The 15,855-nt window shown below is 46.7% G+C and overlaps 2 protein-coding genes across 2 annotated transcripts; both read right to left on the reverse strand.

Moving 5' to 3' along the window:
• Positions 1–3,414: 3,414 nt before the first annotated feature.
• Positions 3,415–6,013, reverse strand: HOXB2 (homeobox B2). The gene is made up of 2 exons (XM_027873116.1): positions 5,486–6,013; positions 3,415–4,552 (listed from the first exon to the last, which is right to left on the reverse strand). Exons 1-2 carry the CDS (start codon positions 5,880–5,882, stop codon positions 3,852–3,854), a joined length of 1,098 nt encoding a protein of 365 aa, XP_027728917.1. The 5' UTR covers positions 5,883–6,013; the 3' UTR covers positions 3,415–3,851.
• A 5,460-nt stretch (positions 6,014–11,473) lies between these two features.
• On the reverse strand, positions 11,474–15,100 carry HOXB3 (homeobox B3). Its single transcript, XM_027872598.1, has 2 exons — positions 13,595–15,100; positions 11,474–12,669 (listed from the first exon to the last, which is right to left on the reverse strand). Exons 1-2 carry the CDS (start codon positions 14,037–14,039, stop codon positions 11,822–11,824), a joined length of 1,293 nt encoding a protein of 430 aa, XP_027728399.1. The 5' UTR covers positions 14,040–15,100; the 3' UTR covers positions 11,474–11,821.
• Between the last annotated feature and the right edge of the window lie 755 nt (positions 15,101–15,855).

Below are 15,855 nucleotides of genomic sequence, written 5' to 3' on the forward strand. Positions count from 1 at the left end.
AGAAGAAGAAGAAGAAGAAGAAGAAGAAGAAGAAGAAGAAGAAGAAGGTATAGCATCTTATGCCTAGTGGTGAACAGGATCTGTTAAAGAAAGAACAGGTCATCTATCTAAACTGGGGGGAAGGGGAAAAGATTCCAATTCTGCCCTAAGACCTTGCTTTTGAGTTGCTCTTTTCTCCCCAGTTTCTATGATGCTAGCCTCAAAGATGATGATGATAGTGCAGCTGAGTCTGGGGCTAAAGAATCGTGGCAGCAAAATTCCAAAACAGCTCTCCTCCAATAGCCAACCAACTTTTAAACCCACAACATTTCAAACAATCCCTTAGTCAAGGAGTCCTTTGACAATGACTTGCTCTCTAATCTCCAGATTGGCTGTAATATTGACTTAAGACAAATGGAGCCTAGCTGAGCCAGTGGAAAACACAGTCCCATTTGGAGACCTTTAGTCTCTGTGGGAGACCACTGATGGGACTAGACAAGTGTTAGAGGGTACCAACCTGCTTATCCTAGGTAGAGAGCGCTAGCAAGGAAGTGTCCTCTACGTGTCCAGAAGTAGTTTTTGCTTAGATTTCAGTAATCCAAATAATTCAGGTCAAGCCAGAAGTTCCAGGGTCTGAATTATGTGAGTGAGAGAAATGTAGACCTGAGCTTCCTCTATATAATTAAAGGGAGGAGGGAACTGGGGTCCATTCTGAAGACACTGGAAGGTATCCTACTTCTCCAAGATAAAAGGATCATAGAATTTACTGCTCCAAAGTATCTTAGAGATCACCTCCTAGTCTCAACCGCTTTACTGATAACAAAACAGAAAACATGATAATGAGGAAAGGAACATTTTAAGCCAGCTTGAATTATCTGGTTTGACTGTCTACAATTGAAATCCTTAGCTCATTGTTGACTTCATTTTGCCTCATGTGCTGTGATTTCAAGACACTAAACATATAATGACAGCCTGTGGGCATATTTTATGGGGAAATAAACACCCAGCCCATTGAGAGATAGAGTGTTGTTTTAATATATTGTATGTTCATATATTTATGAGGGAAATAAACACACAACCCAATAAGATATGTATTATTACTTTAATATATTGAATTTATTTCATATCTTTATATTTTATGAGGGAAAATAAACGCATGGGCTAATAAGATACACTATTATTATAATAGCGTATTTAATTGTTCTATATTAATTTATTTATGAGAGCAGTAAATGCAATGGAATATGGCACGTAATATTATTTAATGTATGACACGGGTTCTACATCAGTACATTTTTTCCAGAGGTAAAATTCTAGCTGAATAAGATATGCACATCTCTCCCTCTAGCCAATCAATCTGCCCAAAATGCTATTTTGTACTTTGCTATATCCTGACTTACAAATTGCCTGAGTTGCCGGGATGATTGAGGTCTCCCACTGCGTGGTGGGCACAGAAAACCCAGTGCATTCCAAGCAGACTTCTTGGCTAGGACTATGCCTTCTTCTGGTCCGGACTGAGCTCTAGGAGGCCCGGGAAACAAACGCTTCTTTGAGAGGCCGGGTCTAGCAGTGCCAGTGGCCATATTGAGCTTATTCTGGAGCAGAAGAAATATTAACTAAACTTGAAGTATGACTTTCTGGGGCCCTTTAAACATGCACCTTCTTTCCATACACAGAGAGGAGTGAGAAGGGTGAGGCCTTGGTTCTCCTGCCCCTCAGTAAGTCACAGTTTGCAGGGTGAGGGATAGGTGTGTAGAGAAGGATGTTTCAGTTGAAATGAAACTGTTGGGAATGCAGGCAGGTAACATTTGGAGAGAGTTCTGTCCTGGCTTAATATCTTGTGGGTCCCACAATCTGAAGCAATAAAACCATGCACACCCGGATGTGAATTACAGACACAAGCACCCAGCATACATATCTACCGACATACACACGTAACCTTCTATTGGACACACTGTTTGCATCTGCTGGGCTCATTTAAAACAAAACACAAAACAATAACCAAGGGAAAACTCCCCGGCCCCCATTTAGTCGCCTGCCAGCTTGGAAAAACGGAGAGGTGCGGTGAGTAGACTGACTGGAGTGGGGCTGGTGGTGGTGGAGTGGATTACTCACTCTTCCTCCTCCCCCCTAGGCTGGAGCCAGGGAATCCTGAGGCTGCTGTCATGGCGGACAAAGCATCTCTTCGCTAGCTTTTCCAGGCCGGAGCTCTAGCGCCATTTTGAGCATCCCTGCCTCACCATCCCCCCTTCCCCCTCCCCAACCCACTGGCCACCCCGCCTACGCTCGCCGCCACCTTCTTGCCTCCAGCGCCTCCCGCCTTGCTGCCTGGTCCACCCTCTCTCTGTCCCCTCTCCAGCTCTCCGTCCATCCAACTATCTCTCTGTCTCGCACACAGTCTCTTCTGTTGCTTCCCTAACCCCTGACAGGGTCCATTTGCCCAAGGAGCACCCAATGCCTTAGAAATAATTTATTTTTCCTTGTCCACGGCAATGGATTTCTTCATTGACCTTTTTTCATTCATAACCATCCTCACCCTCGCCTCCTCCCTCTTGATTTATGAATTTCATGTGTAAAATTCCATGTTGGAAGGGATCTCTTCTGTCTGGGAGCACATGGGTCCTGACACCGAGAAAATCCCCCACACCGCCATACACATCTTCTCCAGTCCCTGGGTCTAGGCTCACAAGTTCTCTCATTTTTTCCCTCTTCACCGCTCCCTCATCCTCCCCAGAAGATTCCCTTCCATGCCTTCTCCACCCTCAATCTTTCTGTTTAAAGCTTTGAGAGGATATACATGGGTTTCATTCTTTGGGGGCCCAGAGAGAAATAATAGAAACAATCTAGGGCGAACTACAGCTACCCTTTCCCCTTCCTTCCCTTTTTGGCCTCTTCCGTCTTCCTGGGGAAGCCCTTTCCAATTCACCTACCCACCCTTTGCAAATCTCACAAGAAATACCACAGGGTCTCTTCTTTCTCCGGCTGACCCTATTTTCATTGCCGTTTCTATCTTTGTTTAATGCAAACAAAAATAAAACGAAATTAAACCAACCCAACCTGGCAAGATGCTGAAGGTCTTAATGATAGAGGTGGGGTGAAGATGGGAAACACAAGCATTCTATGTAAACTTTTGGCCCTCTCCGATTTTTCTCTGTAGTCTGAGAGAGGAGAGAGAAGAGTGCAGAGTTGAATCCAGAGGACCAGATTTGCACCACCCGGACTTCACAGGTCCGTGCGCACACTTTGCTCCAAAATCTGCCTCGTGCCCTGTAACCCGGGGGAATAACAGATACCCCAGATAGGACCTGGAAAAGGAGCTAGAAACTAGCTTCCAAGGCAAAAGGAATCCACTAGAGCTACACTAAGTTGTGTAGCTTCAGGAAACGCCTACGCGCAAAAACAACCCCTCAATTGTTTTCGTATAATAAAGGCATTTATTTAATCTATGAAAATAATATACAATAAATACTTTCCCCTTTTTCCTATTAAAGAATTTTAATAAATAGTCTACTGTCTAAAACTTAAAAAAGAGGAAAATAGGTCCCTCTGTTTCTTCTTAAGAAACCCCCCCCAAGAGTTTTATTATTCCTGAGATTTCATTGGAAGTTTACCAAAAGGATTTCTGTGGGTTTTTTAAAGAGAAGTCCAAGTGTCTAATAAATGAGAAAGAGAGATGAGAGGAAACGGATAAGACTCTAATTTGATAATACCTGAATTTTTAGCAAAACTTATAAAGGATCCTATGGGAATGAGGAAAGGCGAAGAAAGGGGAAAAGAGTCCTCTAACCTAGAAAGAGTACTCCCTGGTACGAAGTGAAGAGGTCAGAAACGGGGAGGAAGTGGTTGGGGTGTGTGTGTTTGGGGGAGGGGTGTTATTGGAATTGTAGTTGTTCTAAGTCGATGGTTCGGAGCGTGCTGGTGAAGAAATCCAGATCTTCCTCAGAGAATCGGACTGGACTGTCCAGGGAGCCCTGCAGGCTAGGGGAAAGCCCCCCAGAGAGCTGGAGGCAGGAATCTGAAGCAAAGAAGTTGAGATCCGGCAAGAAGGGAGAATCTTGCCCTTCAGGGAATGAATCATCCAGAAGAGTCTCGGGTTCCATCGCCCCTGGCCTGTCCTCGGAGTACTGAGGGCTCTCAGCGTTCGAATTCTCTGAAGGTGCAGACAGCAGTCGAGGTCCTAGCTGACCTAAGGGGGGCTTGGTGGGGAGAGAACAGGCCTCTTCATCCCCTAGGGAAGGCAGCGAGGCGTCCAGAGCTTGACCCAGGGCCGGGCTGTCCTCTGGTTCCTCTGCTGGGTCGCTACCCTCCTCCAGGGCCCCAGGGTAAGCGGCTTCGCCATCCAGAGGTTCCTTATGCTGGTTCTGTCGTTTGTGTTTCATTCGCCGGTTCTGGAACCATACTTTGACCTGCCTCTCTGTTAAGTCTAGCAGCGCCGCGATTTCCACCCGGCGGGGCCGGCACAGGTATTTGTTAAAATGGAATTCCTTCTCCAGCTCCAGCAGCTGCGTATTTGTGTAGGCTGTGCGCAATCTCCGGGCCCCGCTGCCGCCCCCGTCCTGAAGTCCAGGCGTATCTGGGGCGGTGGGGGGGGGGGGGGGGGGGGGGTAAAAAAAGGGAAAAAGGGGGGGATACCCCCCCCCCCCCTCAGTCAAGTCTCCCACCAATCCAGCCGGCATGAAGCCCTCCACCCCTGGTGGAGAAGAGATTCAGTATGAACCCTCCCACTCCCTTTCCTTTTTTAAAAAGGAGGGCCAATGCCGCTGTACCACTATTCCACTTTCCTGTCCTTCTCGAACCTCACTCCAAGCCCAGCCAGAATCCCAAGTCAAAGCAAGACCATGGGAAAGGAATTCCAAGCTTGGAAAACGTCTCATACCCCCTACCCCCACCCCTCCGGAAGGAGAGAAAAGCGATTTCTGATCCCTTCCAACAGTATTTGGAGAGATGTGCTTACAGTTCGGATAGCATTCTCACACGCAGGAAAAGCGAGATCCCTCTCTTAACTTACCCTATCCCACTTACAGACACCCCACTGCCCCCACCCCTACAGACCCCTGCATTCGCTCTAAAATTCTTCAGCTGCTCTTAGGGACCTAGTGAGGAGGAGGGGAGGGGGAAAGAAGCTCTCCTTTCCCCTCCCCTCAGACTCAATTCCAGCAGCTCCCCCCATGCCCATCCCCCAATATACAAGGCTCACGCCCTTGCACAGAGAAATGAAAAAGCAAATAAAATCTCTTTTTAATCTTCAACAGAAAAAAACAACACCCAGACAAACAAAGGAAAAGTAACCTTAAAATCATCCTCCAAAATTTCCTGGGGTTGAGGTAGAGGCGTCCAGGCCCTGACTTTTCATTCCACTGGTCTGAGGGAAAGATGGGGACTGAGTGAAGAGACCCCAACAGCTCTTTCCCCCTCCAGAATCCTACCCTAGATCTATGTCTACCCGTCTGCTTCTCCCCAGCCTCATCAAACTGCCTAGCCCACGCCCCCATTCCGCTATACTGACCTGCGGGGGATGCAGCTCCAGAGGCCGGCACCGTGGAAGAAGCTGGGGCAGGGGATGAGGCCAATTGGTTGGATTTCTTGGTCGATTTCTTCTCTTTCATCCAGGGGAATTCGGGTGCCAGGGGAGCTGCGAGGAGAGGCGGCTGTGGCGGCGGAGGCGGCGGCGGAGCCGGCCCATCCTCGGTTCGCTTTTGGCTCCCGGGTCTCTGAAGGGTGGAGGCGCCCGGCTGGAGGCTGGGGATGGTTTGCTCGAAAGGAGGAGGAGGAGGAATTAATGTCGACTCCTTGATTGATGAAGTTTGAAATGTCTCCAAGACAGCGGGGAAGGAAGTCAGGCACTCGGCGAGCGATGGCTGGCTGTTTATAAACCCAATCTCCCTCTCAAATTCAAAATTCATGGCTTTCAATGGTCCCAGTCTCAGGGTGGGGGAGGGGGCTTGCTGGGGGGGATGTCAGAAACGGAGGATCGGAAGGAACCCCCCCTCCCCCCCCAGTTTACAGATGGGGTGTTGTTGGAGGGGGAGGGAGATTTCGCTCTCTCTTTCTCCCTCTTTTTTTTTTTTTTAATTTCGGGCCTTTATAATTGTATATTGCTGATAAATACAGGCGTATGGGGACTCTCTCTATTAAACCCGAGACTCGGCCGAAATTGCAGGCAATACGCGGTCACGGGACCGGCCTCGGCCAATCGCTCACCGGGGCCTGGTAGAAAACAGAGAGCATTCTTTCCTTTAATTGATTCAAAAACTCCAGAGGGCCGAGATGTGGACACTGCCAATCCCCCGAGGTCCCTCATATCTCCCTCACCCTTTTTCTCCCCCCTTTCCTAAACTAGTACTGAAACATTTTTCCTGTTAATGGAAAGACTTGGGGGGGGGGGTCACCTACATGAGAAGTCTTCCTACCCCCATCCAAATAAATACACAAGTATAAATTTAACCTTTTCAGGACAGCAGAGTAGATTGTGGAGCAAAACCTGGCTGGAAGAGAAATTTGAAATGGACTTTTTTCTCTTGAAAGTTTCCGCCCTGGAGAGCAAATATTATTCTTTCCCCTACACATCCCATAAAGTCAAGGGTTAAATTTTGCAAAGATCAATAGATTTCAACCCTGACACTAAGCACTGAGGCATAGAGACATTACTGGAGAGGCAGAATGGTATAAGGGAAAATTAATACTAGGTTCCTTGGGTCAAGGTCTTGCTACTAAGTGGCTGTGTGTGATTTTGAGCAACTCATTACACCTTACTAATTCTCAGTTTCCTCTTATATAAAATAAGGGGATTGGGTTAGATGATTAGATCATTCCTAAGGTCCCTTGTGATTCTATGGTTGTACAAAAGTTCTAATGGAAGCTATGTTTTATACACTTAAATTCAATCTGTGTCTATAGCTATACTCCACATTTATACATATTGTACATCTCTGTCTCCAGGTTTTTTTTTAAAGGAAACTATATTAGTCATAAATGCCCATAACTCTATTTTTACCTATTATTCAACAGCAAACACAAGATTCACAGACTTAAGAATCTCAGGTCCATGAAGAAGTTTTCTTTGGGGAGATGTTGTGTTTCCTCCCAGGAAAGAGTCTTCTCTTGGACTTTTCCCTCCCAGCCCCATTTGAACTACTTTGAAGGAGGAAATTGAGAACAACTGATCTCATATTCCCTTGCTTGGTTTTGAACGGAAGATTTTTAAGGTCTAGAGAACTAATTAAAACTTGGGAATGGGATGTGTCCGTGAAGTTGAGGTTGGGGGTGGGGGTGAATCCAAAACATTTGATTGGAAATAAAAAGAAGCCACTGCAGACACTGAAAAATCAGTTCTTGGGGAAGATTTTTTTTTTAAATAAGTAGGTCAGAGGGACCAGAGAGGAGAGGAGGCGATCAATCTTAGCCCTCTGACAGTTCCCTCCTATCGCATCAAAGAATTTGGTTCTTTGGGAAACGGAGAGGGAGACGCCTAAAATCATGATCTCTTAAAGGCCAAGGCGGGGGAGGAGTGGGGGGTGGGGATGCAAAGCAGAAAGGTGAATCAGGGAGACCCAGGAGTAGCAGATGGGAAATGAGGAAAGAGAAAACGGCCACTAACTTAAGGAGAAAGTTAGACTGGAAAACTCCCAGGGCTCCCCATCCTCCCTTCCCCCTCCCACTTCAAGCAGCAAGCAGGAGGAGAAAGAGGTGGCTAGGAGAGAAATGGCAACTTGTCTGGGGCCTTGTGAGCTAGGAACTTAACTTTCTGTCAATTAGACATTCGCGTGGGCGGTGAGTATTTTAAGAAAGGCGCAGAGACGGAATCGGGGGAGGAGAGAGAGCTCTGACTAAAGAATATCCACAAAGGGGGGACAGAGGGGCAAAAGAGCTCAAGAGGAGTTGTGTATGGGGTGAGGGAGAGTTTGGAGTTTTGGGTGGGCTGTTGAAATCACAGCATTTCGAAAAGAGCATGTTGCTTGCATCTGGGAAAACCAGCTGAGGTTTGAGCTCAAGTCAGTGAAAAAGAGTTTTTCGTTTTTGCAATTTTTTCTTAGGAGGGAAGGTAAGGAAGATATTAATATTCTTTAAAAATCTTCCCTAAATTTTTCCACTTGCTTTGACCTGGGATTCTGGCTGGGCTTGGAGTGAGGTTCAAGAAGAACAGGAAAGTGGCACATACCAAAAGCTTCAAAGTCTTAGATAAGATGGGGTTTGGGATCTCTTAAAGACAACTTGAAGGGTCCAACAGCCAGCCAATCCCTCAAGAAAAGATAAGGAACAAGAAAACCTCGTGGTGTTGACTTAGAAGGTTCTATAGAGTTGGCCTAGTGAGTTTGGCAGCTTTCTCTCTGTAGTTCAGACAGAGAGCTCTTGTAGGAAGAAGAAGAGGAAGAAGAAGAAGAAGGAGGAGGAGGAGGAGGAGGAGACTGAAGAGTTGCCTCTAAGCCCTCCTGACAGGTTTTATGGCCAGATTAAAGAGCAGTGTAAAATTTGTTTATTAAAGAATTAGAGGTGGGCCTTTAGCAAGGGAAGACCTAGATTCCCAGAGACGTATTTTCCAGCTTCACTGGGACTCGTGCAGCAGAGATATTTTAACTTGATCTCTGGATAGGTATCTGAGCTCCTGAAATCTCCAGGACAGGGCAGGTAGACAGCCCGCCAAAACACTCCCTTATTTTTCCTCTATTCTATTGGGTACTACAGTCAGTTACTCCTGTTTTCAAACTCTCGCTAAAAATCTCTCTTCCTCCTCTCTCACTCTTGCTAGATAAATAGTCCATCCACCACCCTCCTACCCCTCCCCTCCAACCCCAAACATGGCGCTTCATCCAGTTACATCATCCAGAAAATGTTATTCAGGGAAGAAGAAAGAGTGAGAGGGAACGGGGGGGGGGGGGGGGAACCCTTGAGCATTATTTGATCCCAATCAAACTTTGCACGCTCTCCCGCTTTTAGATTATAGTGTGACCCAATGGCAAATTGCTTCCTGCTTGAATGAGTCGAGTCCAGTTAAAATCTTACATCGAACAGGGGGAGAAATCAGGTTGCTTTTTTATTGTTATTTATCGTTGCATAAAGACTGTAATTACTAACCTTGGACTGTCTGGATGCAACATAAAAATGAAAATTAGCCCTCGTTTTAAGGCTGGAGGCTGGGAATCAAACATGCCCCTCCTTTATTCCTCCCTATCCCGTGCATACACATACACACACACTATACATATATATACACATATATACATACATATACATTTATGTATGTATTTCTAATTAAGCAATTCGAGCACATCGCTTACAATTAGAATTATGCAACTCTTCAGCAAATCCACTTCTTCCAGTGAATTAGCCCCATATTTCAGACTCCCTGTCCTCTCTTATCGGCTCCTGCAATTCAGTGCTGACATTTCATCTTTGACAGACGCTTTCTATCCTCGCTCCCACATCATAAAACTTTTATGGAACCGCGACTAATAAATGAAGTTTTTACCGAGATTGGGGGAACCGAGAGGCCCACAAGCCTAAGAATTATTTTATTTATTCTCCTAACCCAAATATCTCCCCCTACCCCTGTCCTCGCCTCGTCGCAGCTGCATCAACTGCTCCTCTCCCTTCCAGAGATTGGTTGCGTCCACCTTTTTTATTAGATTTAATTTAACTTTCGGTTGCAATGTTCTGACCTGAAAAGTCTAGGCCTTAGAATTTATTTATTTAATTTTTTAAAAGATTAATCATTTTCCTTTGTTTTCATTCTAGACCCAATGATGGTTGGTCTCCAGGGTCACGTGATGGCTTCTTTGTAGCAGCGGAAAAGGCTTGCAAAGTTTAGGCTGCTGGAAGGGAGATGGAGCTGTTACCCAGAGCAGAGAGAGGAGAGACAGAGAGACAGAAGCAGGAAGCCAGCAAGAGGGAGGTGTAGCTGGGCAAATGCAGGAAGACTGCTGAGAGAAGAGTATAAAAGCTTATTAAGGAAGCACTAACTTGAGAGGTTGGCAGACTGTTACAATAGGAAATAAACAGAACTCAAAAGAGAGATTCAGGGGCAAGGGGAACATGCTAGGGTGAGGGCTGGGAAAGAAAGCCAGACTGGTATCTTCAATCCCCTTCTTAAATTTGAGAACACTGGACAGCTTGGTTGTTGCCTGACCAATTGGACCAAAGAGACAAGGTAAAATTGATAACAGAAAGTTTATTCAAGAATTGCTTGACAGACAACTCTTTTTAGTAAGGAAAAAGTAACTCCTAAGAACAAAGAAAGATTTCCAAGAGGGAGTAACTCTAAGTCTACAAATTCAGGACTATACAGAGACAATTAGGAGCTGAGTTCATGCCTTTAAGAGAACTAATTACAATTGCTCATAAGTACAAGGGTAACATAAATCTACAGCTCTTTCCTAGAGTACAGTAATAACTAAAATAATAAAAAGGTTTACGATAGGAAACACAACGTCCTTTATAACAAGTAAATACTAAAGGAAAAAAAGTACAATTTTCTTTTGTCCTTCATATAAATACATAATGTTGTGTAGGGGGATAAATAATACAAAAAAAAGAAAATATTTTAACAGGCTATAACCAATAAATATATATGAAAATGTTCACTAGAACACACACTTTCAGAGCAATGCTTGGATTCTTCGGGCCCAAGCGTCTCTCACAGTTGTTTTTATATCCATTAAAATGTAAACTCTAAGTGCAACAATGGTATCCCAGTTAGGAGCATTAGGCCAACACATACCAAAGGCTCTGGCCTCAGCTCAGGCCCTGGGACATACAGTTTGTTCAAATATACCCTGTTTTCACGTTAAGTCAAGAGAATAACTAAATAATGATAATAATAATTAAAAAAAAGCTTCTAACCCCTTGTGTCTGGATTGCTTTTTGTGATGAGCCCTAAAGAGAGGAGGGAGGATGTGATGATTGGACTGGAGAGTGAGAAAGTGGGGGCAGGGGAGGACAGCCGAATATTTAGACCTGACAATTTGCCTGCCCCAGGCCTACCTCTGCTCCTCAGTCATTTTTCAAAGAAAAAATATATATAGCTATATCTTTATAATATAGGCAGCTATGACTTTCAGGATCTCTCAGCATCCCTGAGTCCACTGAAAATTGTAATGGGGGGGAGGATCACCAGGTATGTAGATCTTAAAATCCTGGAAAAGAATGTGGAGTTAACAAATGGGATGAAGGAGGAGGAAAGGAGAGGAAGAGAATGAGGGTGGCCTTAGATAAGGCCTAAATGAAAGAGAGAAGGAAGCAGATTTTGAAGGTGCTAGAGAATGGAGGAGTTAGTGCTGCTTCTGTGCCCTAGGGGTCGAAATATTTGTGTATGTTTTCTTTTTAAAAAGAAAGAGAGAGAATTAAGAAGATATCTGGGATAGCCAAGAAAGGTGGGAGGTAAGTAGTTTGGTTGCCTTTTGCTAAGTCATCCTATTCTCTGCTTTTAAAATGTGCTTCTCCACAACCCCCACCTCCAATTTTCTGAGCTTCTCTTCCTCAAATTCCCCCCCCCCCCCCGCATGGCATTCTAACTAAAAGCTGTTTTGGAGCTTTGGAAATACTAGGGAAAATGAGGGCAGAGAATGGGGGTGGAGAGGGAAAAGATCTCTAGCCTGGTTTGGATTCGGTTCTTTAATTGGCAGGTTGAAGGAGGTAAGTTTGAATGCAAATTTTGTGATGTGGAGACCTGGGAGAGTGAGGCAATCCCCAGTTCCCACCAGGCCCTTTCTTCACAGAGAAACTGCCTGTGTCCCTATAATCCTCCCTTCTGTCCTCTCCATCACCTCTGGGCAATCTCAGTCTACCTGGCTCTTTCCCACACCCTCTTTCCTCCTTGTGCTCCTCTACTCCACCTCCCTCACTTCTCTCACAGGTGTGTCAATTTGGGCGCTTCTTGGATTCTACCCTGAGGAGGTGCATGGTGAGAAGAAAGGTCTGTGTAGGTGGGGTGTGGGTCGCAAGGTCCGTGGTGCTGGCTGGGGGCCATAGGGGGCGCCCCGTTGTAGTCCAGGTTCCCCGACGGGTGGTGGGACAAGTGGTTGAGGCCATACAGGGAGGGACCAGCAGGGGGCGGCAGTGAATCCACGTACCCGCCCCCCCCGACGTACACAGGGCTGCTTTGCATGCTCGGTGTACCGTAGGCTCCTCCGTTGCCTTGGAGGACGTGGGGTTCATACTCGGGAGGCGCGGGGTTGGGCGTGTATTTCTGCGGGGCGGCACAGCCCTTGAGTGGCGGTTGGTAGTTCGACGGCAAAGCATAGGCATTCTGGTGGGGTTTGCCGAAGGCAGGAGGGGACGGGGTCTCATAGCTGGAGGTCATGGTGTGTAAGGCGTTCATGAAGCCCGCTGTAGATTGCATGGGCTGAGGGGGGCTGCCGGCCGGAGATGGGCCTCCCGACGACGAGCCCAGCCCCTTGGACTTCTGGTCCTTCTTATACTTCATCCGCCGGTTCTGGAACCAAATCTTGATCTGGCGCTCGCTCAGATTGAGTAAGTTGGCCATTTCCACCCGGCGGGGCCGGCACAGGTAGCGATTGAAATGAAACTCCTTCTCCAGCTCCACCAGCTGAGCACTGGTGTAGGCTGTCCGGGCTCGTTTGGAAGCCGAGGATCCCGGCGGGCTCTTGTCCCCTCCCCCGCCTCCCCCGCCACCCCCACCCCCTCCACCTCCGCCGCCTCCACCACTGCCACTGCCGCCGCCGCCGCCGCAGCTTTCTGCCGGATTGGAGGGGGGAGGGGGGAGAGAAAATGAAATAAAAGATAATTACTGTACACGCCGAAATTGAATGCATCGTTTCTTAATAAATCCAGGCCCCGGCTCTGAGCCTCCTCTCGCCCTCCCCCTTCCTCCCCCCTCCCCCCGTACCCGTCGCATTAGCGGACACTCCATAATAGTGGCATTTATTAAGAGACCTGTTCTCCACTCGATGCCCTAGCTTATGAAAATTTGATCATGTCACGCAGACACAAGCTGTATGGTCATTTATTTATGACTGGATTATTCTCTCTCTCTCCCCCCCACCCCCACTCCTTTCTCTCCTTCTCTCGCTCCTCTCCTCTCCTCCAACTCTCAGGTGTTCCCTTTCTCCCTTCTTCATCTCTGAAAAATAAAATCCTGGAGAGTACTAATGAAGGGTCTAGAGTGAAGGCCACATTGGGAATCTGGGAATCCCATAGCCAGGTGGGACAGACCCAGGGTCACTGTGCTGGGTAGATGAGGTCTGGCAAGCGGCTGGGACACCTCAGTGACTGTGATTAATATCCACAATAATCATACTTAATAATAATCAATCGGCTTGCGGGCCGCTCAGGGGCTGTTAGACTGCTTTTCTACACTGTCCCACAAACCCTTGGCCTGATTTTCCGACATCTGGGGCTTTTGATGCAATGAGTAAGTGTGTGTTTGGAGGGGGAGGGGGGCGTGTCTTAAATAAGAATGTAGGTGTATTCAGGTGTCAGTTAAATTGAAGGGTTATACTACCCTTACCAAAGCAATAGTCTCTTGGTTACCTGACCCTTCTTCCCACTCCTTTCCCTCCCCTTGTAGTCTGCCACGTGGGAAGTTCTGGGTGGATCCTGGCAAGACCAATAATCACAATAATAGAAATCAAAATAAGGCAGAGAGAGGGAGGGGCAATACCTGTGCTGGGGGAGCTGTTTTTCAGTTTGGAGTTTTGCCTTGACTCTTTCATCCAGGGAAAAATCTGTTTGCTGAGGGTGGAGTTGGAGCCAGGGCCGCATTTGGGGGGAGCGTTTTTGCTGGGTCCACTGGCATTATTGCTGTTGCTACTGGTGCTGGTTGGGGCTGTATTGGGAGGGGGCGAACCCGGAGGAGGGGCCGAGTGGTGCTCCGGGGCCAAGCCAGGCCTCATACAGCTGCCGTTCAACTCTTTGCTTTTGCCATGGGAAGCCGTGTTGCCCAGAGCCTGGAGTGAGCAGGCCGAACGCTGGTAGTCTCCTTCCAAATGCGTGGCAGATTGGAAGGGGGGCTGGGTGGGCCCTTCGTAACCGAAGCCATTGCTGCCAGGGTAGGAATAACCTCCGAACAGAGCTGCTGTGTTATCGTAGTAGGTCGCTTTCTGCATCTCTGGAAGAGCCCTGGACGGCGAGTGGCAACTTGCAAGGGCCTGATTACCTCAGGACTGGACATTGGCACCCTGGGGTCACGTGATGTGCCGGACCCCCCCCCCCCCCCCCCCCTCCTCCCCTGGTCTGTTGGAAGCGGCTGACCTGCAGAGCGAGAAAGGAGAAACAAGGGGAGAAGACTGGGTCTCGAATCCATCTTAGGCGCTGAAAAGCGAGCTGACATCAATAGAGTTTTTTTTTCTATCCCCCCTCCACCTCCCCTAAGCAGATGCTGAGGCCTCCTTCCTGACCTGATGCTGAATTTTGCGGAGGATTTTATTTTAATGCAGAAAATAGAAATTTCATCCCCCATTAAAAACGGTGAGAATGCTGATTTTGAAACGTCCTAGATCTCACAGACTCAACTAATTTCAAGCGACCTCTTTTCCCCTCTCTCCTGTGGAATAGCCTTTGACCTCCCTCCTCCTCTCACTCTTCACCCCCCCTCCAAGTGTAGGATAGGGTGTTAAGCTCTGTCCTTGGCTAAGGGGAGGGGTGAGGGAAGCAGGGAAACTCTGAAATAAAAGCGCTGTCATCTTCATCATCACCATCATCATCCCAGTATGAGTCCCCCCTCCCTTGCCTCCTTGTCCATTTTCAAATTTCCTTCAACCAAGCAGGGAATTAGCTGGCCAAGTAGGGTGGGACATTCGATCCAGACAGAATAGGGAAGCAAGTTTGGCAAGCAATTTCCCGAAACAAAACCGCCCCAACCCGCATGACATAAAACTCTCCTAAGTTTTTAGCCTTCTCCATCCCCAAGTTTTCTCCTTTTCTCTACATTTTCTTCTGAATCTGGCCGAATCCGTTACTCAGTCAAGAATGGACGGAGGTCCAAGGCCAACCAGCCTATTTCGGAGACCCCAGATCCCTTTGGATAGTTCATTCACCTTCTCCCTACCAGTTGGTGCCTCCACCATTTGGTACAGGTTTTCTCCACCTCTTGTTTTCTTCTCTCTATGCCTTTGTGTCTCTCTACCCACTTCCCTTTTTTCCTGTTTTCTTAGGAAGGAGAGAAAGAATAGAATAGAAAAAAGAAAAGAGAAAAAAGAAGAAAATTGTACAGCTACTGGAGTGAGGTGAAGAATGGCCCTTCCTCAAACAGAAAATGACTTGCTAAAGAATATCAACAAAACAGTGACTCCTGGTACTAAAAGTTGAGTTCTTCCTGCGAACTGATTTTAAAAGAGCCCAAAGAAGTCTAACTCTTTTCCTCAAAACAAGCAAAAAAAAAAATTTCCTTATTCTTAATGGTCTTGGTTTTTTTTTTGTTGTTGTTGTTCAGAAAATGGCAGAAAAATAAAGTTGCAAGCTGCTGAGGACTTTGCTTTTTTTTTTTTTTTAATAAGAAAAAAACTTCGTTTTGGCTCTCTTTTCTCTTCTCCTTCCTTAACGGACACCCTTAGATAGGAAAGAATTCTGTAAGCTGACTTTCTTTTATAACACATGTATTTGTGATAAGTGAATTCATTTTAAGTGATACTTATCTTTAAAAAAAAAAGGCAAAGCAAAACAAAAACCTTTAAAGGAGAAAGAAAAGGGAAGACTTTCTCCCAACCAACCTTCCTTTGCTGCTCCACCAAGAATGCATTCAATGGCAGTTATGATGAATAAACACGGATTAATCCTAGAATCTGGATTGAATTCTGGGGTTGAATTTCTATTCTGGGGAGGACACAGGTCTGGAAAGAAGCGGGCTCTCACCGAGAAGGGTCCTTCTGACCCGGGTAACGCAGCTCTTCATTGTTAGCACCGCTATTATTATTATGATTTAGC

This window comes from Vombatus ursinus, unplaced genomic scaffold (assembly GCF_900497805.2).
Source record: "Vombatus ursinus unplaced genomic scaffold, bare-nosed wombat genome assembly UNPS02014801.1, whole genome shotgun sequence".
Classification (NCBI taxonomy): Eukaryota; Metazoa; Chordata; class Mammalia; order Diprotodontia; family Vombatidae; genus Vombatus; species Vombatus ursinus.